This window comes from Panicum virgatum, chromosome 9K (assembly GCF_016808335.1).
Source record: "Panicum virgatum strain AP13 chromosome 9K, P.virgatum_v5, whole genome shotgun sequence".
NCBI classification, from domain to species: Eukaryota; Viridiplantae; Streptophyta; class Magnoliopsida; order Poales; family Poaceae; genus Panicum; species Panicum virgatum.
Window position 1 is genome coordinate 69,060,620 of NC_053144.1, and position 23,968 is coordinate 69,084,587.

Here is a 23,968-nt window from a genome sequence, read left to right on the forward strand (position 1 = left end):
TACAAAAAACTTGTATATTGTAGAAAACTTCATGTCTTTACGGGCTTCATATTTATTGTTTTATTTGGTCTTGTTGAATTGTGTGTGTTATGAAATGTATATGATGTAAATTTTGTCTTATACAGCTTTATCTATTGAATTTCTAAGATGTAAATTCAGGGCACATTTTATAAAATTCCAGGGCACATTGTATATAAGATGTATATGATGTAAATTTTAGAAATTTTGTCCATGTATGTGTTGTGCGGCTTTATCGAAGGTGCACTTGTAATTTTTTATACATTGTCAATTAGTACAAAATTGCATATCAAACATATGTTGATTCACATATGAAACGAAATGGAACCCTTTCGCCGTGGTGACGACGAGGCCTTTCTTGTGGACATAATTGGTACGGGCACGCACCACAACGAAGAGGATGCTGCCGAGGACGATGGCAGCCAATACCTTAACGATACTGGCGATGGCGATGATAACCAGACAGAACAAACGACTGTGCAAGATGATAGCGCAGAGGTATATACAATTCATGCTTATATATATAAACATACGCATTAATTCTGTATGTAAGTACAATGCGTACTAAATACATATTTTTTAGGCATCCGGATCGACTAGGAAACCAAAACAGAAACGAGGGTCGAAGAAAATCATGGAGGGGCACACTATTATCACTTTATTGAATCCTAACGGTGAACCAAAGTCTCCGAAGTCTCCACTATTATCAATGTGGATGTTATGTCAGGGACCACATTCCCATTAGCTTCAAGCTATGGAAGAAAAGTAAAGCCAGATATATCGATGCTGATGTCGTTCCCGAGACCGAGAAAGAAATGTTATGGGCAGATGTCAAACGACACTTCACCTTTCCGGAGGACAAAGAATAGCTGTTTAAGGATTGGGTCCTGAAGAAGATGGTTGTTGCTTTTCAGACGTTAAAGAAAAATTTGAACAAAGATTATGTTAAAAAGGGACTCACGCCGGACTTCGAGAAAAACTTCAAGAATCAACGTCCTTATTGGGAGGCATTCGTGCAGTACAAGTCATCCAAGGATAGCGAGAAGAAGACAGCCCAAGCCAAGGAGAATACGAGCAAAAAGAAGCACTTCCATCATCTTGGGCAAGGAGGATATGCGTCGGCGATTCCGAAATGGCAGAAGATGGAAGATGATCTCGTTTCCAGAGGAATCGTACCGGCGACTTTCAATTGGCCGTTGCGAGCAAAACATTACTTCTACGCTCATGGAGGCTCATTGAATATGGAAGATGGGTCGTTCGTCACTAGCGATGCCATAAGGGAAGCGGCCGACAGGCTTGATGTGGCACTAAAGGCCGTGTCTGAAGGCAGCTTCAAGTCAGACAGAGAGAAAGACGAGCTGACGTACGCTCTTGGCACACCGGAACACACAGGACGTGTGCAAGGCATGGGCGTAGTTCCATGGAAGCATGGCTTCAGTGGCGACATAGAGACGTATCGAAGCCGACAGAGAAGAAAGGCTGAAGTAGCAAAGAAGGTGCGTGCCCTAGAAGAACGGGTTGCTTCGATCGAAGGTGCACTTACAGCTAGCCAACAGCAGCCACCAGAAGCCAGATCAATGGCTCAACTGGAGACTAGCCCCGTCGGCTCGCAGCGTCGTAGCAGCGTCGCTTCAACGGAACACCCAGCCGCAGATCGAGAGGAAACGGTTGCGGAACATTACCCCGTGGACGACATCACCGTGAGGACCCCCTGTGAGCTTCTATTTCCGACAATCCATGGCATGACGATTCTAGAAGGATATGCTAGAGTCATGGTTGACCGTGTCGAGAAAGGAAGGTAAGACCTCGACCTCAAGATCCTTGGAGGCGATGGAGAAGAGGAACTAGGACAGGCCCTTCTGTTGTCGGTCGAAACCCACCGGCGAGCAGCAACAGGAAACACGAAGAGCCGGGAGGTCGCCGGGGCGCTGGCAGGCACTGCTCCCTCATCAACGGCCCGCAATTCCAGCACACGCCGCGGCTTGTGAAGACGCAGGGCGTGCCACCTGACCTATACCCGATCAGGATGGTGCAAACGTGCTTGCAACGATTTGCCTGCATACACAAACACGTGGAAACATAAGTCCGAGCCGTTGTCGGCTCCCTGGGACGACTCTTGCATCGGCTTTAAAGAGCTGATCGAGTCCCAGTGTCAGATTGGATCTGCATATATCCGGATATTGATAAATAAAGCAAATAAATGTAAAGCTGCTTCAATTAGATCTAACTAATTTAATCCACGACGGTAAAAGCTTCACTGCTAGATTGGAACATCCTACATGTGATTGGGCCTAATGAACGTAATAAATAACTAAACCTTAATCAGAATAGAGGCCTAAGAACAAGCTAAAACCAATTCCCGGATCAATTCCCTGTTAAGACTAAGGCAAAGCATCTAATACATCACCGGATCATCCAATCCGTTTGCAAGGCCTAACCTAGCAGATATCACGCCAACTCTCATGTACAAGAGCAAACCGTAACAGATTGGATCTACTAGACGGAAAAGAAGTAGGGTGTTGTCTCCGTGCAACTAATTCTATACAACAAGAACTAGCATAGGATTGAAACGTGACTGCACGAAGAACAACATGATATTCGTAGATGATAAGCAATAAAGCACAATAGATCTACTAAAAGTCATACTACGAACATCAGGATAATTAGCATTACTCGCCATAAAAAACGCTTCAGTACGAGTAATACCAAGGTAAAAGCAAGAACAACGCTGCCCTGATCGCAAGAAGCGATCAGGGCAGCATGGCGCTTACTTGGATGAAACCCTAAGATTAGGGGTGGCGGTGTGCCGAGAGTTGTTGTTTGCGAGACGTGATGACGTTCTCTCTTTCATGAAAAACATAGGGTACATATTTATAGTCCGGAGACTTGGGAAATAATCTAACCCTATCTTGTCTCGATCTGACTCTATCTCTAATCTTGAACTAAATCTAAATATGCATGGCCCATGTGGCCCAAATGCTCACGCAGGAGCCGATTTACAAGCCTTCTTAATCTTTCGCTTTAAGCCCAACTTGCTTTCGGCCCTGTTAATTTATGGCGATAACACATGCCCCCCTGGTTTTGGCAATGATAATTTCAAAACCACTCCGTCGCTTCATCTTTCCGTTAATGCTCATTAAAATACACTGCAACAACCAAGGAAGACGCAACGTCTCTGCAACTGGCTCCTCGTAGAACGTGAAAACTACTGATCCGTCTTCCATCTTTCATTATTTAATCTCACCTCAAATTGGCTCTTCTTCACGGCAAACTCATCTTCTTCCCAAGCCAAGTAACACAGAAAAAAACCCCAATCCTCCAGCAACCAGTAGCCATGGCAATCTCTCCCTCCTCCGGTTCCAACTCCTTTGGAGATTCTTCCTCCTCCTCTTCTCCTTTTTCTTCTTCCCTCTCCGCTTCTTCCATCGACTCTATCCCAGTGAGTCGGGAGCTGACGCCGGAGTGGGACCCGATAGCAGCGTACGAGGCGCTGGCTCCTCTGCACTGGGATGCAGAGGAGTTCGACTTCGGGACCGTCTCCGAAGAGGACAAGCCCGAGATCGAGGGAGAAGACCTCCAACTCCTATTCCAGGAGGAGTTAGAGAGCGACGAAGAAGACTCCTCGGAGGGAGCCGATTCTTCCTCGGAAGAGGAAATCGGCTCCTCCTCCAGCGACGAACCGATGGGCGGAAAGCCTTTCCGGTTCCTCGGGTCCTCCGAGGAGGACAGCAAGGAAGATAGCAGCGGCGGCGGTGGTCGAAGCAGCGACTTCCGGTCTGAAGGCGGCAGCAGGGCCTTCGACAGCGACGACGACGACGACAGCGACGACGACGGAGATGCGCCGGCCCGGAGCTCCAAACACCGTAGGTACTAGGTATCTACGAGCAGTAGACGTAGTACTGTAGGAGTAGGATTGTAAAGCCGATGGATTAATTCCTTTGTCAAATCGGCTTTCCTCTATAAAAAAAATATTCCCTTTTAATGAAGTTAATTTCCTTCAATTGCTATATATCTAATTTGTTTTCCAAAAAGCCGATGGCAACGCATCAGGCTTCTATAAATATCCAAGAGTCGACGAAATTCAAACTAGAAGTAACCCCCACAAGAGTAGAATATCACTTCCATCTTGAACTAAACTCGAAACAGACTCTCAAATCCGAGCGTAATTCGAAAACCCAGCTTTACAAATTCGAGCAAGAACTTCTCCAAGCATCCGGAATTCGAATCAGAGCCCACAACAATCAAACCCTAAGTCAACAGATCTGAACCATGGCAGACTCTGCAGCTCAGACAACAAATTCTGCAATCGATGATGCGGCAATCTGCAGCCTGAAGGTAACATCCAGCCCAATCATTTTAACTTTCTTCAGCTTATTAAGCCTCTGAACAAATCAAACTCTGAAACATGACACCATATGTAAATTTCTGAATCTCTGAACTTCAGGTGTCAGACATCCTTCTGCCGCATCCTTCCAATCCAAAATTTTTCTGTCTTGGCCCATGAGCTTACGAAAATACCACAGATTTAATCTTTTGTGAAGCAAATAGGATTCCTTTCATGAGTCAAAACATTGATTTGAACCTCTGGGCCGACTGCTTAAGAGCCTGGCCTAACCCTCTTGAGAGCTGGATTACATGGTACAGCAGAGTGGCAAAAGCTTATATGCCCTTGTGGCAGGAATTGAACATAGCCGATGCAATTAGTTTATCATTATCACCCCTTGACAAAGATGAGAACCCTCTGAAAACCATCGGCTATTTTTGGTCTGATGCTCAGAACTATTTCCTCTTTGGCCACAGTCCCATGACCCCTACTCTGCTAGATGTCACCATGATCACTGGCCTAGACATTGGATCTCCTAATCCAGCTGCCCACAAAATGGCAGAAGTCCCATTTAAACTTTCATCCAAGGCAAATTACACAAACTGGGGCACTTACATGAACCAGCACATGAAAACAAGAAGTCCAGTGACTGAAAAGGAACACACAGCCTTCTTAAATTTTTGGTTAGAACATTTCATCTTCTGTGGACCTTCTCTAGCTCCAACTAAGAATTATCTTCCCTTGGCCTATCATCTGGCCCATGGCAACCGCACTGGCCTAGGTAAACTTCTTCTTGGAGAAACCTACAGATATCTCCATTTGATAACATCTAACTTGTTTAACCAAAAAAAACTGAGGACTGGAGGCCCTTGGTGGTTTATTCAGTTGTGGGCACAACTGTACTTTCAGCACCATATCCCAAACTTCCAAGGCCTGACCAAGAATTCCTTTCCTGATGAGAGTGGCAAACCAATTAGATGTACTAGTTACGGCCAAGCTTTATTTAGTCTTCCTGGCAGTAAATTGAACCCGACAGACGCAGCAAAATGGTTCAGAATCTTCTACAAAGGTCCAGACAATCCACTCTACTTTCCATTCACCGAATCTGAATCATTTGAGAACCCAACTGCCTTCAGACTAGATAGCTTTGCCGATGATAATAGCACTTGGCATCTGTATTCTTTAATGATCCGACCTAGTTTTCTCCCTGTTGGCATGAGCACCTCCAATAGAATTATCAAACCAGGCTATGAAACCTATCAACCAGTTATAGCAGCTCGGCAATTTGGCTTAGGACAAGTCCCTCCCCACTTCCGCATTAACCACTTGGTGGAGAGTAGAGCCGATCTGCCTGATGGTCTTACCAGCTCAAGATGCTACAGCATGTTCGACAACCTCCACATTCCAATACCAGCCGATCTGTCCTTCACTTCCTCTTCAATCGGCTTTACCACTTGGTGGGAAATGTGGAAAACTCACATTTTCAGAAGAGCTTTAGGCCCTCTACTGCAGCAAATTGATCCTGAATATGTAATCCCCGAGGAAGAGGTACTGAATATGTGCACTTTATCCCTTCTGAGTCATCTATCCTTTTACTTGCCTAATCCTTGCTCACCTCTCTTATAGCAACAAGATGGTCCAGCACCTGTGACCAGTAACGGGGAACCATTCCACTTTCTTCCAACTGCTCCTGATGTCCTCTTTTGCAAGGGATCACCATCATTGAAGAAAGTAATAATAGCTGTTCAGCCAGACTTACACCAATCGGCTTCTAAACGAAGAAAAACTTCTGCAAGTGCTGCCCCCCCGAGTGCCAACTAAGAAAAGGAAGATGATCACGAGGCGAGTCATCAAGAAATCAGCACAAGCTTCCCCGAGTCCATCAGAGTCTAACACCAACCAGGTAACTCATTTTTCCAAAACCTCTTCTTTATTGCGTACACATGTACTCTGGTTGACTGTAATTTTATTTCCAGGATGCAACTGAAGACATCCTTGAAACTAGTAGCCTAGTACAACACGAAGTAATCGTTCATGAAGCTGATACTGGAGCAACTGAAACTTCAAATACTCTGACGGATGTTCATGACGAACAGGCTGACATAGTCGAAGCCCCTGTTGTCACCTCCAATCCAACCGGATCGGCAACATCTGAACCGATCATCACCCCTTGTTTAGGACAGGTAACTTTTATGAGCCGATTTAAAATCCGCTGATTACCCCAGTAATGCACTTCGTTCCCAACTAACCTTCATCATATCAGCAGGACTTCAATATTTCAGACCTGCTCTCCTTCGATCCAACATCAATGGGTTTGAATGCATCGAATGCAGAAGTGCATCCACAACAGCAGCCAATTACAATTACAAATCAGCTTCAGAATATCAAGGACCCGCTCTCTGCTCCAATTACTGCTCTAGTTGGTGATTCCAGTGAGATAAAGAACATCTTCGAGCAAATAGAATCCCAACTCCCGGAGCCATTGCAAATCAAACTCTGGCCAGCCAGCAATCTTCCATTCTTTCGGGTAGAAGTAAATAAAGCACAACAAAGAATAGAAGCACGTCGCTCTCAAGTTTCTCTGAAAGTTGACATTGCTCAAAAGTGCAAGGCCCTCAATCAGAAGAAAGCAACTCTAGATATTAAAGCTGACGTGTCTGCCAACATGAACCAACTCGACCTCCTGAAGAAAGAATTGGCAGATCTCGAAGAAAAGGTCCGCACCACCAAGAAACTCATCCAGGCCAAGGAAGCTTCTATTGCAAACTCCAAGCAAGAAACCCAGGAAATAGCCGAGCAGATACAAGCAGAGTTTGCAGAGATAAGCACCTTGAGTCGGCAGATAGTAACAGGAGATGATAAGGATGACGAAGCAATCATAGCATGAGCAGACGCTGTCCGCACAGAAGCCATCCAAGCCATAGAAGAATTCCTGAATCAATAGATAGGCTCAAGAAACTTTTAGTATTGCCTGTTAACCTGAAACTTGTAACTGTTTTAAAACATCTTAAGTCGATGGTCGCACATCGCCTGCCTCAGACATTATCTTTTTTTTTCTTAATGGCCAACTCAACGTGTTGGCCTCTCATGATTATTTTTTTTACTGGCCAACTCAACGTGTTGGCCTTCCCCTTTTTTTTACTGGCCAACTCAACGTGTTGGCCTTCCCCTTTTTTTTTACTGGCCAACTCAACGTGTTGGCCTCTAGCGATTTTTTTTGCTGGCCAACTCAACGTGTTGGCCTATTATACTGTAGCCAGATGGACTTCATCGGCTTTTGTCATTCACCCTCCCACATGCTCGGGAAATATTTCTTGAGATGCTGGCCATTGACAGCCACAGGAAACTTGACACCATCCAACTCTTCAAGCATGTATGCATTTCCAGGCAAAACTTGATCAACCTTGTATGGCCCGTGCCAAGTTGGAGACCACTTGCCATATTTTCTATCTTTAGTCCCCAATGGTAAAACTGCGTCCCAAACTAAGTCTCCAACCTGGAATTCTTTCGGCCTGACCTTTTTGTTATATGTACGAGCAACTTTAGCCTTATTTTCCTTATTCTTCTCCAGCAACCAAAGTCTTAGCTCTGTAAGATCCTCCACATTATCGGTCATCAAGGCTGCATACTGTTCAGCCGATAGATCATTCTGAAACTCAACACGTCTCGATCCGGCCGTAATCTCCCATGGTAACCTAGCATCTTGGCCGTAGACCAAATGGTATGGTGACGTTTTGATGCATCCGTGACACGAAATACAATATGCCCACAAAGCTTCTGACAACACCTCATGCCAGCGCCTAGGATATTCATCAATCTTTCTCTTGATCAACTTGATAAGGCTCTGGTTGGATGCTTCAGCTTGTCCGTTAGCCTGGGCATAATATGGAGATGATCTGATCAGCTTGAACCCCGTGTCATCGGCAAACTTCCTAAATTCTTCCGAAATAAAGACCGACCCTCCATCGGTCGTGATGGTATGAGAGATCCCAAACCTATGAATGATGTGCTCTTTAATGAAATTGATCACATCTTTTGATGCCACCGACCTCATGGGTACTGCCTCCACCCATTTTGTGAAATAATCCGTGACAGCTAAAACCCATTGGTGGCCCTTGCTAGACGGTGGGTTAATCTGGCCGATCATATCCATGGCACAACCCCTGAACGGCCATGGCTTAATAATAGGATTCATTACCGAAGTCGGTACCATCTGAATTTTGCCGAATTTCTGACATGCCTGACATCCCTTGTAATATTTAAAACAATCCTCAAGCATGGTAGGCCAATAATATCCCGATTGCCTAATCAGCCATTTCACCTTATGAGCCGATTGATGAGTGCCGCAGGCTCCTTCATGAATCTCATGCAAAAGCCGATTCGACTCTGCAGGTCCTAGACATTTAAGCAGCAGTCCTTCTAAAGTCCTGTAGAACATGTTGTCCCCTATTAGAACATACTTCATGGCTTTGAGTCTAATCCTTCTAGGTGCCCCCCGAGCCGAATTCTTCAAATAATTGAAGATATCGGCTCTCCATACATCGACCCTGTCGGCCGTTTCCTTATATCCAGAAGCCATCTGTGCCAAATCATTGGCTTCATTATTCAGAGTCCTGCGTATCCAGTGGAAATTGATGTACCTGAATTGTGACATCAACTCACGGCACTGCATCCAAATTGGAAAAAGAGCCTCGCTCTCATATCTATATTCTTCCGTGAGCTGAGAAATCACCAGCTTCGAATCTCCAAATATTTCCACCGCTTCTGCACCAGCTTCGAGGAGCAGTTCCATCCCTTTGTGAACGGCTTCATATTTCACCAAATTATTGGAGCATGGGGCAGTCATCCTGATGGAAAAGGAGTAAGTCACCCCTCGAGGTGACACCAACAGAATTCCCACGCCGCACCCATCATCACAAGCCGATCCATCAAAGAACATGGCCCAGGCACGTACAAAAATTGCAGATACATCAGTGTTGAATCTGTCTGTAATAAGATCCGCCAGTGCCTGCCCCTTGACCACCTTGGCAGGTTGATATCGGATGTCGAATTCTGACAATGCAAACATCCATTTTCCCAATCGGCCTTTCAGAATAGGAGCCGACAACATATGCTTGATGACATCCGATTTACATATGACAATTGTTTCCGTCGAGAGTAAAATATGTCGAAGCTTTGTACATGTAAAGAATAAACAAAGACAAAGCCTTTCGATCTCAGGATACCTGGTCCCGGCGTCCAACATGCGCCTGCTGAGGTAGAAGACAACCCTCTCTTGGTCATCATGCTTCTGTATCAGAACCGAGGCGATGGAAGTGTCACCCACGGACAAGTACACGTAGAAAGGCCTGTCTTGCTGTGGAGGAACCAAAACTGGAGGCTTCGACAAATATTACTTGATTTCATCGAAAGCTTGCTGCTGCTCTGCCCCCCAAGTGAAATTCATCATCGGACTTAATCTTCACCAAACCCATGAACAGCTCGATACGTCCAGACAGATTAGATATAAATCGTCTGACAAAGTTGATTTTGCCGATGAGTTTCTGCAGTTCCTTCTTCGTAGTGGGCGGTTTCATTGTTTTTACCGCTTCCTTACTCTTCAAGCCGATCTCGATTCCTCGCTCATGCACCAGGAATCCTAAGAACTGACCGGCTGACACGCCAAAGGCACATTTCTTTGGGTTCATTTTGAGCCCAAACATCCGAGTTCGCTCCAAAACCTTACGCAGATCTTCAAGATGCCCCCAGCTGACATGCACTTGACCACGACATTATCAATGTAAATTTCTACCAGCTTGCCGATGAGATCATGAAAAATGTAATTCATGGCACGTTCGTATGTTGCACCGGCATTTTTCAATCCAAAGGTCATAACCAAGTACTCGAACAAGCCGACGGCACCTGGTACTCTGAACGCAGTCTTGCTTATGTCTTCCAGGGCCATGAAGATCTGGTTGTAGCCAGCGTTACCGTCCATAAAGCTGAGCATTTTGTGTCCAGCAGCGGCGTTGATCAATGTTTCTGCCACGGGCATCGGATATTCGTCCTTTGGCATTGCTCTGTTGAGGTCTCTGAAGTCCACGCAGACTCTCCATCGGCCATCCTTCTTCTGTAAAGGGACCACACTAGAGATCCACTCTGCGTACCTGCATGGCCTGATGAACCTTGCGTCCAATATCTTTTGCACCTCTTTCTTGACCTCCTCTAGGACTTCGGCCTTCATCTGCCTTGCTCGTTGTTGAAATGGCCGAAATCCTTTCTTAAGTGGGAGCCGATGTTCAACGATGCTTCTATCTAGACCGGGCATTTTAGTATAATCCCATGCGAAACAATCCTGGAATTCCCTCAAGAGTGCAATCATCAGCTCACGCAAACTCGGGTCTAGCTTCTTGCTGATAAATGTTGGTCGTGGCTTATCCCCGGGACCAATATCGACTTCCTCCAAATCATCAGCTGATGTAAATCCGTACCCCAACTTGCCATCACCTGTTAAATCGACTGTGGATGCAGGCGACTCGTCATCATCTGCTACGTCGACAGCAAACACGAGAAGATGTCAAAAGAAAATTTTCGGCCGACCACACGGGTCGGCCGTCTCTGTATTACTCTTTGGGACCGAATGCTCATTAACTGGCCAACTAACCGAACAGGCCATTGTTTGTACATGATGTAACAGGTTTGACTCCAAACATATATTATTCAGTTTTTGGGGCCGGTCGCTGGGACCGGCCTCTCTAATCTTGCTGGATTTCGTAGCTTGCCAGGATGTGTCTACTCTGTGAGGCCGGTGGATAAGACCAGCCTCAGCCCGTTTTTTCTCGCTTCGATCCGATCACAATCTTCCAGTGCGATCCCAGAGATCGGCTCTTGCCCTTCCACATCCCAGGCGTTCATGTCCGCAAGCGAAACCTCGCTGGAATCATCTGCACGGACTACCTCCACTTCATCACCATCCCACTGGACCAAACACTGGTGCATCGTGTAAGGAACACAACAATTTGCATGAATCCATTCCCTCCCAAGCAGCACTGTGTATGTACTCTTGCTGTTGACGATGAAGAACGAGGTTGGGACGGTCTTGCGGCCAACTGTCAATTCCACATTGAGGACACCCTGTGCCTCCGACGGCTAACCGTTGAAATCATTGAGCATCACATTGGTCTTGATGAGATCAGCAGTAGAACGACCCAATCGGCGCAGCACTGAGTACGGCATCAGGTTGACTGCGGCGCCAGTGTCGACCAACATCTTGTTCATAGGCTTGCCATCGATGAAGCCCTTAAGATACAATCCCTTCTGGTGCTTGTAGCTTTTCTCCTTGGGCTTCTCGAAGATGATCGGCTGTGGGCCGAGATCCAGCTGTGCAATGGCCAATTCCTCCGGTTGGGATGCCCGAAACTCCGACGGGAGCACGAATACCATGTTCACATCAGCCGATGGCTTATCATCGGCTCTTGGCTGCTTGGGGCGCCACTCTCTCCTTGGAGGGCGCCTCTCCTCCCTTAGTGGTCGCCTGACTTGCTCCGCGAGATCCGGACGCGCTTTCTTCAGCACGTCAAGGTACTTTGCTTCCGCCTCTTCGAGATTGCATAGGCGCTGCACTCTGCGCTTCTGTGATCGGCTGAGCCCGTCAGGACACCATCGTGGATAATGATACTTATCTTCTTCTTCTAGCTCGAGATCATCCCTGGGTGGCTGCCTGACATGGTCATCGTGACGTGTCCTGGGCCCTAAGCGCTGGAACACTGATGTATCGTCTTGCTGGCGTCCCTGAGGCCTGCACTCCAAGCAATCATCTATAGTAGGCAATCGGCTCGTGCCGGAGTTCCAACAGTACCTGAAGAACGGGCAATGCCAGTGGTCGCGTATAGCCTAGCGTCTCCCCAGCGTTCTCCCTGTGCGATGCTCATACTCATCTTCTTCTGATTCGTATCGGCGGCGCAACTTGTACTGATACTGGTATTTTTCCAGAAGCCGATTAGAAGCTGGGAGCTGATTGCGGATGTGACGCACCTGCTCTTCAGTCACATGCTGTTGTTCCGGCTCGTGCTCATCCTGGGGCCGTTTGCCAGAAGCGGCCTCTTTCCTCTGCTCATCACGGCGGCGCATAGGTCCCGCCATATTGATCTGGAATGCAAAATTCTGGCCCTCAGTTCCAAGATCCGACAGCTCTACCACGTTAGCTTGTGGGAACGATTGGCTGTCCACTTTCATCGTGTGTTGGGCCAGAATTAATCGGTCTTGCTCGATAGCCGATTGGATCTGCCGACGTAGCTCTTTATAGTCATTTGTGGCATGGGTGAACGAGTGGTGCCACTTGCAGTACAGCCTCCCCTGCAGCTCTTGTGCCGTCGGCAGCTTGTGACTCTCTGGGAGCTTCAACTGTTTCTCCTTGAGCAGTAGGTCGAATATCTGCTCTGCTTTGGCCACATCAAAGTCAAAGCCCTTCACAAGCCCCTTCTGTTTGACCCATTTACACGGGACGGGGTTTGCCCCCCGGGCCCACTCTACCACAGCCACTTCTTGTTCCCCGCCAGAATCATCGGAATCCCCAGCTTGGGCCATATTAACATGGTGCTTGAACTTTTCTTGGTACAGATCAGGGTGGTAGTGTTCATATGCCGTAAGCTTCTGCACCATGTGTGCCACCGAGGAAAATTCCAACTGAAAAGCCAGATCCTTGATCGGCTTAGCGAGTACCAGAACAGCCAAATCAACTGCCTCCTTCTCTATGATGCGCGATGAGTAGCATCGGTTCTTGACTTCTCTGAAGCGCTGCACATACTCTGAGACAGTTTCCCCTCGTTTCTGCTTGACTTGGGCGAGATCAGCAATCCCGGCTTCGGCAGCCTCTGAATGATACTGGGTGTGGAACTGATCTTCCAGCTGCCTCCAAGTCCGGATCGAATCTGGGGTTAGTGATATATACCATCCGAAGGCTGAACCTGTGAGAGACTGGGAGAAGAAACAGACCCTCAGAGGATCCGATACTGAGATCATTCCCAGTTGCGTCAGGTATCGGCTCACGTGCTCAATAGAGCTGGCCCCCTCTGCTCCGCTGAACTTGGTGAACTCTGGAAGCCGATACTTAGGTGGCAACGGGATCAGATCATAGTCACTTGGATACGGCTTGGAATAGTCGATCGCCTTTCTCTTGGGCAGGATGCCAAATTGGTCCCTTAGTATCGCACTGACCTGCTCCACACTAAGAACTCCTGGGGCCGAGGGTTCAGCACTCGGCCCGGTAGCATACTTTGCCAGCCATGCCTGCTTCTCTGCGTCTGCTCATGAAGCTGCTGTACCTGCCAATTACCCCGTGCGTGCTGCGCTGATGTTGTCAGGTATGTACACGCACGTGTAGCCATGCGGGATCTCTTTAGGCGGCTCACTCAGGAACTGTCCTTCTCTAGGGTCACCGCCGATCTTGTAGACGACATAGATCGGTGAGCTCTGCTGTCCTGCTGCTGCGAGTGAATATGGCAATGGCGGCCTAGACTGGAGCGAGGCCTCTCCCCTGTGACTCCCCAGAATTGGTCCTGACGGGGAGTACTGGTTCTTGATCACCTCCTGGACAACGCGATGTGCCACGCGCTCAAGCTCGTTCACCAGGCTCTCTGAGTGCCGATGAAGCGCGTGAGCCACCATATAGTTCATCTCCTGGCGTAGGGCCCTGGTGCGCTCCTCTGAAGGCACGGACAGATCAACATTGTCGAGAACGCCCTCTGGTGAGAACCCTTTCCACCTGATGCCATGGTTGCGGGCCCTCTCGAAAGAGCCGATGAGATCGGCTTCGAACTGAGCTTTGACCTCATCGTATTTTAGCTTGTGTTCTAGAGTCAGCTCTTCATACGTGACAGGTTTGGTGACCGGCGGAACCGGTGCTTGGTCTTGAGGTCCAGCCATCTCTGGAGCGGGCGTTGTTGTTGATGAATGTCCCACCGGGTGTGCCAGAATGTGTTGTCGGTCGAAACCCACCGGCGAGCAGCAACAGGCAACACGAAGAGCCGGGAGGTCGCCGGGGCGCTGGAAGGCACTGCTCCCTCATCAACGGCCCGCAATTCCAGCACACGCCGCGGCTTGTGAAGACGCAGGGCATGCCACCTGACCTATACCCGATCAGGAAGGTGCGATCGTGCTTGCAACGATTTGCATGCATACACAAACATGTGGAAACATAAGTTCGAGCCGTGGTCAGCTCCCTGGAACGACTCTTGCATCGGCTTTAAAGAGCCGATCGAGTCCCAGTGTCAGATTGGATCTGCATCTATCCGGATATTGATAAATAAAGCAAATAAATGCTGCTTCAATTAGATCTAACTAATCTAATCCACGACGGTAAAAGCTTCACTGCTAGATCGGAACATCCTACACGTGATTGAGCCTAATGAACATAATAAATAACTAAACCTTAATCAGAATAGAGGCCTAAGAACAAGCTAAAGCCAATTCCCGGATCAATTCCCTGTTAAGACTAAGGCAAAGCATCTAATACATCACCGGATCATCCAATCCGTTTGCAAGGCCTAACCTAGCAGATATCACGCCAACTCTCATGTACAAGAGCAAACCATAACAGATTGGATCTACTAGACGGAAAAGAAGTAGGGTGTTGTCTCCGTGCAACTAATTCTATACAACAAGAACTAGTATAGGATTGAAACGTGACTGCACGAAGAACAACATGATATTCGTAGATGATAAGCAATAAAGCACAATAGATCTACTAAAAGTCATACTACGAACATCAGGATAACTAGCATTACTCGCCATCAAAAACGCTTCAGTACGAGTAATACCAAGGTAAAAGCAAGAACAATGCTGCCCTGATCGCAAGAAGCGATCAGGGCAGCATGGCGCTTACTTGGATGAAACCCTAAGATTAGGGGTGGCGGTGCGCCGAGAGTTGTTGTTTGCGAGACGTGATGACGTTCTCTCTTTCATGAAAAACATAGGGTACATATTTATAGTCCGGAGACTTGGGAAATAATCTAACCCTATCTTGTCTCGATCGGACTCTATCTCTAATCTTGAACTAAATCTAAAGATACATGGCCCATGTGGCCCAAATGCTCACGCAGGAGCCGATTTACAAGCCTTCTTAATCTTCCGTTTTAAGCCCAACTTGCTTTTGGCCCATAAATTAACCTTGTTAATTTATGGCGATAACACCTCCACACTTGGATCTGTTGGAAAAAAACAGTACATAAAAATTGCTGGAAGGGATCCTAGCCCGTCTCCGAGGTCACCGCCAGCTGCTCAAGGGTCTCCGAGGCCCAGTGTGGATCCACTGTCACCGCCCGTAGCCCAGGACCCCAGCGTTAGTCCATCGCCGGCACCGGCCGCTTCCGGGGAGCCTAGTGTTAGTCCGCCTCCACCCTCTCCTCGCCCCGCAAAGAAGAAGAAATCTGCTTGGGTGCCGCCACCGCCACCTCCAAGATATAAGAAGACCCAAGAACGAAAGAAGAAAGAGAAGCCCGTGCCAGAGAAGTCAGATTACGAAATGACTCCAGAAGAATTGGATGATTGGGTGCAAGAAGACGTGCGCAAGCAGTTGAAGCCAAAGAAGCCTCCGCCAAAGGAACCAGTGGATCCGGGAGCGAAGAAATTCTATCTATCCATGATGTGCCAACCAAAGCCTGCACTGATGTCGGACTACGACTGCTCGATTAAAAAATCATGGGAGAAGAAGAGTAATCGGAGGTACAACCAAGTCCCCCAGCTCGGCGAACAACCCAAACAAAGCGTACCCCCTCTAGTAGTGCTTTCAAAAGAGGATGAAGCTACTGCTGAGTTTGTCAAGGAAACGAACCTCACAAAAGCTCAGCTCCTAGGTCAGGAAAAAATCCCGGTTCACCAAGGGGCAGGAAGAAAGCGATTTATAATGGGGGAACCTCTGATGTGGCCAGAGTTGATTGACACCCTACCAACAAGAATGCGTGAGTTACATCAGTGGTACTTGAAAGCATGTGCAGAGGGGTATATAATGCTAGCTGCTCGAATTAAACATACCCATTTCTATCGGGGAATGGATGACATTTGGATTGATTTTGACCATTTTTTGTTTCTATTCCATCAAGACGCCCTAGACAAGTCCCTCGTCAGTGTATGGTCTATGTAAGTATTTTCTGTCAATTGTATACTCTAGCTCTACTAAGTCGTTTAGATTTCTCATTCCCTCCTTTTATTTGTAATCGTGCAGGATGAAAATGCAAGAATGCCGGAAGAGCGGGATTTACAACGTTGGCTTCATAGATCCGAATGTTGTACATGAGGAGTGTGTACGCAAATATCCTAATCGGACCGAGAATAATTTAGTCATGTCCTTGGAAGGGCAGCACGATCGCACATTCATTCTGTTGCCGTACAACTTCAAGTGAGTCCTTTCACTTTTTGAGTCACTTCAACTAGCCAATAAGTGTATATATCTAACATTTCTTGTATCCATATGTACGTATCAACAGTTTCCACTAGATACTACTTGTGATCGAAATCGATCGGTCCCGAGTTACTGTGTGGGACTCCTTGAATAAGCCACCAGAATTATATCAAAATCTCGTAGACATCATGCAAAGGGCATGGTCTCGGTTCCTCAAAATACAGTTAGGAGTCGCGTCAACACCGACTGAGCTTGAATTCAACTATAACAAGCCGGTACGAATATCGCACATCTACTTTCATTTATTCAAACAACATAAATATTTCATAACATGTATATATGTATATATGTATATAGTGTTTGAGACAGCAACAAGGAACCAACCTCTACGGATACTACGTATGTGAGCACATGCACTTTTTTTGCAGAGAAACCAAGAGGGTGACACAAGAAAACTTCGAAGTACGTATAACATTAGTAACAATTTCTTGTATCTAATTCCATGTAGGTACTAAATTAAACTATTAGTGTTTATTTGTTGTTGACAGATTTGGAGACTGAAAGAGAACCTCATCGAACCGGAAAGAATCAGGGCAATTCAAGAAGCACTCTGTGGATTCCTATTGGATGAGGTGATAAATCCAAATGGTGAATTTTATTCCGATCCAATGATAAGTGTGGCTCGAGCTGATAAACTCAACAAACGCCGCAAGAAGGATGCCGGTGCCGATGACAATGCAGATGATTAGAATTATTGAAGAATTTGTCGGAAAAAACTTATGAGAATTCATACTTGTAAATATTATTGTCTTTTATCCATGTATGTATATAATTTCTAACATTTCTTTTATCCATGTATGTATATGTATATAATTTTTTTTATTTGCTTTGCTCTATATACAAATACGAATTCTAGATACGAGTACGAATACACAAACCGCTGCGAGTACGACTACTAATATTAATTAATTGAAATTGAAAGGAAAAAAGAACAAATATAAAGCATCAAAAAGAAAAAAAATCGTTTAGTACCGGTTGGTATTACCAACCGGTACTAAATTGCTCGGCCTAGCTGCTGGCGTGTCCAGCAGTTTAGTACCGGTTGGTGTTACCAACCGGTACTAAACAGACCAGTTTAGTACCGGTTGGTGTTACCAACCGGTACTAATCGTTTAGTACCGGAGGAGCGGTACTGGTCGGGAAACCGGTACAAACCGGAGGTTTCCGACCGGTACTCATGAGAGATTTTCTAGCAGTGACTGTGGTCCTAAATTCCTGGAGACGGTCCTGGATGTGAATTATGATTACGTTTAAGGTGGTGGAAAGGAGTTGAGGACAATTGCGACCGCAACACACTTTGATGTGCGTACATGACTTGACACATATATGGCATAAAACGAGTCTATTTTCAATCATTGCTATTGGCTAACCCACTTTCAATCACTGTAGTTCACTATCACCGGCACTCACAAGAAGAAGAAAATAAAAAGAGAGAGAGAGGGGTCAATTTAGAAATGTATTACATTTTATTTCCCTCAAATTTCATATCTGATAGTACTTTACAACGTGCGCATAGTGCGGAAGCACAAAGAGAATAAGTAGGAAAATAAAAGAACAAATATACGCGCGCGTAAAACTCAAAACAACAAAACTACGTACTGCGCCATTCTTATTCCAGGAACTTTGGCGCCAGCCAAAAGTTCCAAAATCCTTTTTTTTTTACCAAGCTCAACTGACTGATCAGCACCAGTTCTCAGCACTGGTGCATTGGCAAAAGAAGCGTACGTACGTAGCAACGGTTACCACAGTTACAGTATAGCAGGGCTATAGCCTTGACCATGACATGGCCATGACGTGCGCCACCGGCTGCTCGTCGCGGCGCCCGCCGACCGTCGTCGTTGTCGTCGTCGTCTTCCCCTTGGGCTTCTGCGCCGGCACCGTTGGCGCCAGTTTACGTGCCAGCTCCCGGAGCTTGACCTTCTCGACCTTTCCCAGTCCATTTCTGGGTAGGGCTTCGAGGACCACCACCTTCTTAGGCACCATGAATTTTGCCATGCGCTTGGTGCAGAAGGCGAGCACGTCGTCCTCGGAGACGTGGGCGGCCTTGTCCCTGGCCACGACGAAGGCGCAGGGCGTCTCGCCCCAGCGCGGATGCGGCATCGCCACCACCGCCGCGTCCGCCACGGCGGGGTGCCGGAACAGCACCTCCTCCACCTCCTTGCTGCAGATGTTCTCGCCGCCGCTGATGATCACGTCCTTGGACCTGTCCTTGATCTCGATGTACCCGTCCGGGTGCACGACGCCGACGTCGCCCGTCAGGAACCAGCCGCCCCTGAAGGCCTCCTCGTTGGCCTTGGGGTTGTTGAGGTACCCCTTCATGACGCTGCTGCCGCGGAGGACGATCTCGCCGACGGTTTTGCCGTCGCGCGGCACGCTCTGCATGGTGTCAGCGTCCTTGACGTCGGCGTCGGCGAGGGAGAGGACGCTGACCCCCTGGCGCGCCTTGAGGCGCGCGCGCTCGGGAAGCGGCAGGCGGTCCCACTGGTCGCGCCACTCGCATGCGAGCGCGGGCCCCGTCGCCTCCGTGAGACCGTACGCGTGCGTGACGCGGAAGCCGATCCGCTCGACGCGCTCCAGCAGCGCGGCCGGCGGCGGGGCGCCGCCGGTGAGGACGTGCACCGGGGCCTCGAGCTGCCGCGGCTGCTTGGTGGTGGCGTCGCCGCCCTCGAGGAGGATGCTGAACACCACGGGCGCGCAGCACATGTGGGTGACGCGGTGGCGCGCGATGGCGCGGTAGATGTCCGCGGGGCGCGCGTCGCGGATGCACACGTTGACGCCGCCGCGCGCCGCCATGCCCCACGTGAAGGTCCAGCCGTTGCAGTGGAACATGGGGAGCGTCCACAGGTAGACGGGCTCGGTGCCCACCCCCCACTGCAGCAGCAGGCTGGTGGTGCTGAGGTACGCGCCGCGGTGGCTGTAGACGACGCCCTTGGGCGCGGAGGTGGTGCCGGACGTGTAGTTGAGCGTCACGGCGTCCCACTCGTCGGCGAGTGGAGGCAGGTCGGCGTCCGGGTCGCCGCGCGCGACGAGCCCCTCGTACTCGAGCTCGCCTAGCCGGACCCCGGTGGGCGCGTCGAGGTCGTCGATGACGGCAACGAGCGGGACGAGCCCGGCGCCGGCGGCGAGGAGCTGGAGCGCGTCGCCGGCGAGGCGCGCGTACTCGTAGTCGACGAAGAGGAGCTTGGCCTCAGAGTGGCGCAGGATGGTGGCGACGGCGTTGGCGTCGAGGCGCGTGTTGATGGTGTTGAGCACGGCGCCGGCCATGGGCACGGCGAAGTGCATCTCGTATATGGCCGGCACGTTGGGCGCGAGGACGGAGACGACGTCGCCCCGGCGGACGCCGAGCGCGAGGAGCGCGGAGGCGAGGCGGCGGCAGCGCTGGTACGTCTGGCTCCAGGTGAAGCGGACGCGGCCGTAGACCACGGACAGGCGGTCGCCGTAGACGGCATTGGCGCGCGGCAGGAAGCCGACGGGGCTCAGCGGCACGTAGTTGGCCGGGCGCTTGGGGAGCTGGTCCATGGTGGCTGGGTCGGCGCGGCGTGCAAGCCTGCGTGGAGGAGATGGGATCAAGGCGCCGCCAGGTGCTGGTGGTGCGAGGATAGATAGATGTGCGTGGGCGTGGCGAGGTGAGTGAGCTCATAGGACGGCCGGGGTGGATCCTTTATATAGGGCCCGCGCGCGGGCGCGATGCGGGAGTAGAAAATTGTTTAGGAAAAAACGGGGTGGTTCGGGTCCGAGCCGGGAGCAGAGCCTTTTTTTTGTTTTTAGGACTGGCCGGGAGCAGAGTTGCAACGAAAGTGAAGTGAAAACGCGGGGTCTTGACCACATCCACATGTTCCTTGCATTGCATTGCCTCCCTCCTCCTGGGCTGGGCACGATTTTTCACACCCGGTGGACCAGTCGTCCTGTTGGCGCTGATTGGGTTGGGTTCAATTTGCGCCACCGGATTCGGTGCGCCATAACGAGATAGCTAGTGCTGGTACGCTGGGCGCGGCGCGTCCTGAAGCATCCATGGATTGCATGGTCCTAAGCTCAGACGCGACTTTTGGAATTCCCCCTTTGTTCTATACCTGTCCATGGATTGCATGCACCCCTTGGATGGTCCTAAGCTTCAGGTACAGGTCAAAATTTCATTCACAAAGGGGGGGAAATTTTCTTTTCAAAAAAAGAGAGGGAAAGATTAAGGTCAGCAAGTTGGTCTACCCGGAGTGGCATTTCGTCAATTGCTACTATAGATATTATTTGAATCTCCACTATGCCTACATGCAGCTGCGGTTCTCCAATTTAATTTAGTGCTATCTAAGATGACCACTCACGGGTCACCAGTCAAACTCGCACTCACGTACTAATTATTCTGTGTAGGATGCAAGTGGGCTAGCCCGCGAATCCACATATAGATTAAATTTTTGCGGGTTATTGCGGCAACCCACTTAATTAAGCATATATGTGGGTTTTGCGGGCTGCCGCTTGCATCCCGATTCCTGTGCTGTATAATCCCCCAATTTTTATCTATCTTTCGGTTGTTCCTGTTGGCATATTCAAATCTCTGTAGTTACAGAGGACTCATGTGAATGTAAGATTATTTCAATCTTCAAATGGCCAGTGGCCAATGTAAATAATGGATTAATTCTAATAAATACAGATTTAGTATGATGGATGCTAAATATAATTGTTTTAGGATTAAAGGGTTTTGATTCCCTCTCCTCTTCCTTAATTATGCCACCTATGTTTGTGTGCACATGCATATAAAGAATCTTCCTTAGACCAGTATCAATACAGGTGTCATGAGAGTGTCATTAGCATTTAAAATTATGACACATCAGCAAAAATGCTTACTTGGCAAGATAATTAAGAGGAGAGAGATAGAAACCGGGTGATGACGATGACACCCTCTGGGCTCGGTTACCAAGTCTCTGGTGACACCGCATGACACCCGCACTGAGGCTGATTTTGTGTCATCCCCAGATCTGCTGCCCTCAGTCCGCCTCGGCTCCGCACCTCCCCATGCACGACTTCTCTGCAGTCCGCGAGCGATTTGGCACGGCGTCCCCCAAATCCCCATCGATTCGTGCCAAATTGCACTGAATCAGCCTATTTCCGCCGCTCTCGTCCTCCCATGTTTCCCGGTGCTACCACGACAAATCTTGTGCTAGTCAACAAAGAAGCTCGTCGATGAGGAAGCTGGTGGCGAGGATTTGGAGGAAGCAGTGGGGATTTTAATTTTAGGGAAAATTCGATCCATGCTACCACAACTCCGTGAAATTGGGTGTCATGTTGAAAATCATGCCACTCAATGGCATGGATTTCAACATGAGATCCAATTTCAAGAAATTGGAGTGGTATGGATCCAACTGACCCTTTATTTTAACATTGTATGGACACTAGAGTTAAATAAATCATATTTAGTGGCATAGTTACATAGTTACATAGTTTAGATGGCACATTTGATCACACCACCATTGGATAATTTAATGTTATAATTCTTCTATGAAATTGTGCAACGACACTGTGCACTGAGAGAGTTGGTGTCATGGCAGTGTCAAACTTATGTGGCGGCCTTGATAACTGTGCGATGATACTCTCCACTGAGACTGGCCTTAAAGAATCCTTCTTCGGAACTGGAGAGAAGGTTTATTTACGGTCACTGGCATCCTTTTGAGCGTAACCTTTAGCAACAAGTCTAGATTTATATCTCTCAATATTGCCTTTGGAGTCGCACTTGGTTTATAGACCCATTTTCACCCGACTTGCTTTGCATTATTAGGCAATTCAACTAAATACCACCTTGACTTTCTTATCATGCTGCCTTTCAACTTCGTTAATGAATATTTCTAGGATATTTGCAGATTGTGACTTTTCATGCAGCAAATATAAGTAACAATTTCACAAGAAATCATCAATGAAAGTGATAAAATATTTTTCACCATTTTAAGAAGGAACATAAAAAAAACCATATATACCATTGTGTATTAACGGTAAAAATTCAGTACATGTCGGCAATACTGTAACACTTATAGCTAATCATGCACTAATTAGCCTCAAAAGATTCGTCTCGTCGTGTACATCCAAACTGTGCAATTGGTTTTATTTTTTAACTATATTTAATATTCCATGCATGTGTCCAAAGGGGAGGTAAAAAAATTTAGGTGAAAATTTTTGGTAACTAAACAGGCTCTAAATGGTTTACTATTTTTTTATTAGCACATATGGGTTATTGTAGCACTTATATGAAAATTACTAGCAGTATGAGTAGCAATTTTGTGGAGCGATGAAAAGGCTCGATCGCGCCTTCAGAACGCACGCGAAACTAGCTAGGTTGTCATCTGTGCGTGGCTAAACATGTTTTGTCGCCGTCAGCGTCCGCGGTGCCATTCCACGATGTAACTGTTCACCCGATTTCCCCCCCCCCCCCCCCCCCCCCCCCTCTTGATGCTCCGTCGCAACGGATTGTTTGAACGCACAGTTGGCGCGAAAGGGACCGTACCTGCGTCTCCCACCACTAGAGAGCGCACAGTACTGCTCGCTCTCAGCCTCAGCTCTCGATCGAGCGCATATATAGTAGTACACGAGAGAGACATCCACTACTACAAAAATATTGATTTGTTTCGGTTGGGAAACCCTGTTGTCCTGGTTTCCCAACCGGAAACGTCAGTTCGGGACAAAAGGGGGTGCCTTTTTGTCCCGGGTCTGGCAACCGGGACAAAAGGTGCTGCCAGCGCCCACGTGGCTGGTGCACCCTTACCAACCGGGACAAAATGTCCCTTTTTTTCCTGTTTTCTTTTTCTCAAAATTTTTTTTATTTCAATTATACTTTTTTATTTCAATTAAACTTATGTATTGGAATTCAGTGTATATGATCTCCACTAATATATACATATATATAGTTACTTATATAATATTTGTCCTAGATAGTTTTCATATATAAATTAATTCACTTATATATATATGTATGTATACACATATCTATACATATGAATTCCTTTACATACGAAAATGTCTAGGACCAATATTATATATATATATATATATACACACACACATATATATTATTGGAGTGCTTATATATATAATACAAACATACTCAGAAATAGAAATTTAATACATACACACACATATATATTTACATAGGTATATTCGTTCTTAATTACATATATACGTGTATATTATCATATTTGCTGCGATTGTCAATA

General features: G+C 47.7%; 1 protein-coding gene across 1 annotated transcript; it reads right to left on the bottom strand.

The window, feature by feature from the left end:
• Nucleotides 1-18,225: 18,225 nt before the first annotated feature.
• Nucleotides 18,226-20,408, bottom strand: LOC120647434 (trans-cinnamate:CoA ligase, peroxisomal-like). The gene has a single exon (XM_039924226.1). It carries the CDS (start codon nucleotides 20,295-20,297, stop codon nucleotides 18,543-18,545), a length of 1,755 nt encoding a protein of 584 aa, XP_039780160.1. The 5' UTR covers nucleotides 20,298-20,408; the 3' UTR covers nucleotides 18,226-18,542.
• Nucleotides 20,409-23,968: the final 3,560 nt, after the last annotated feature.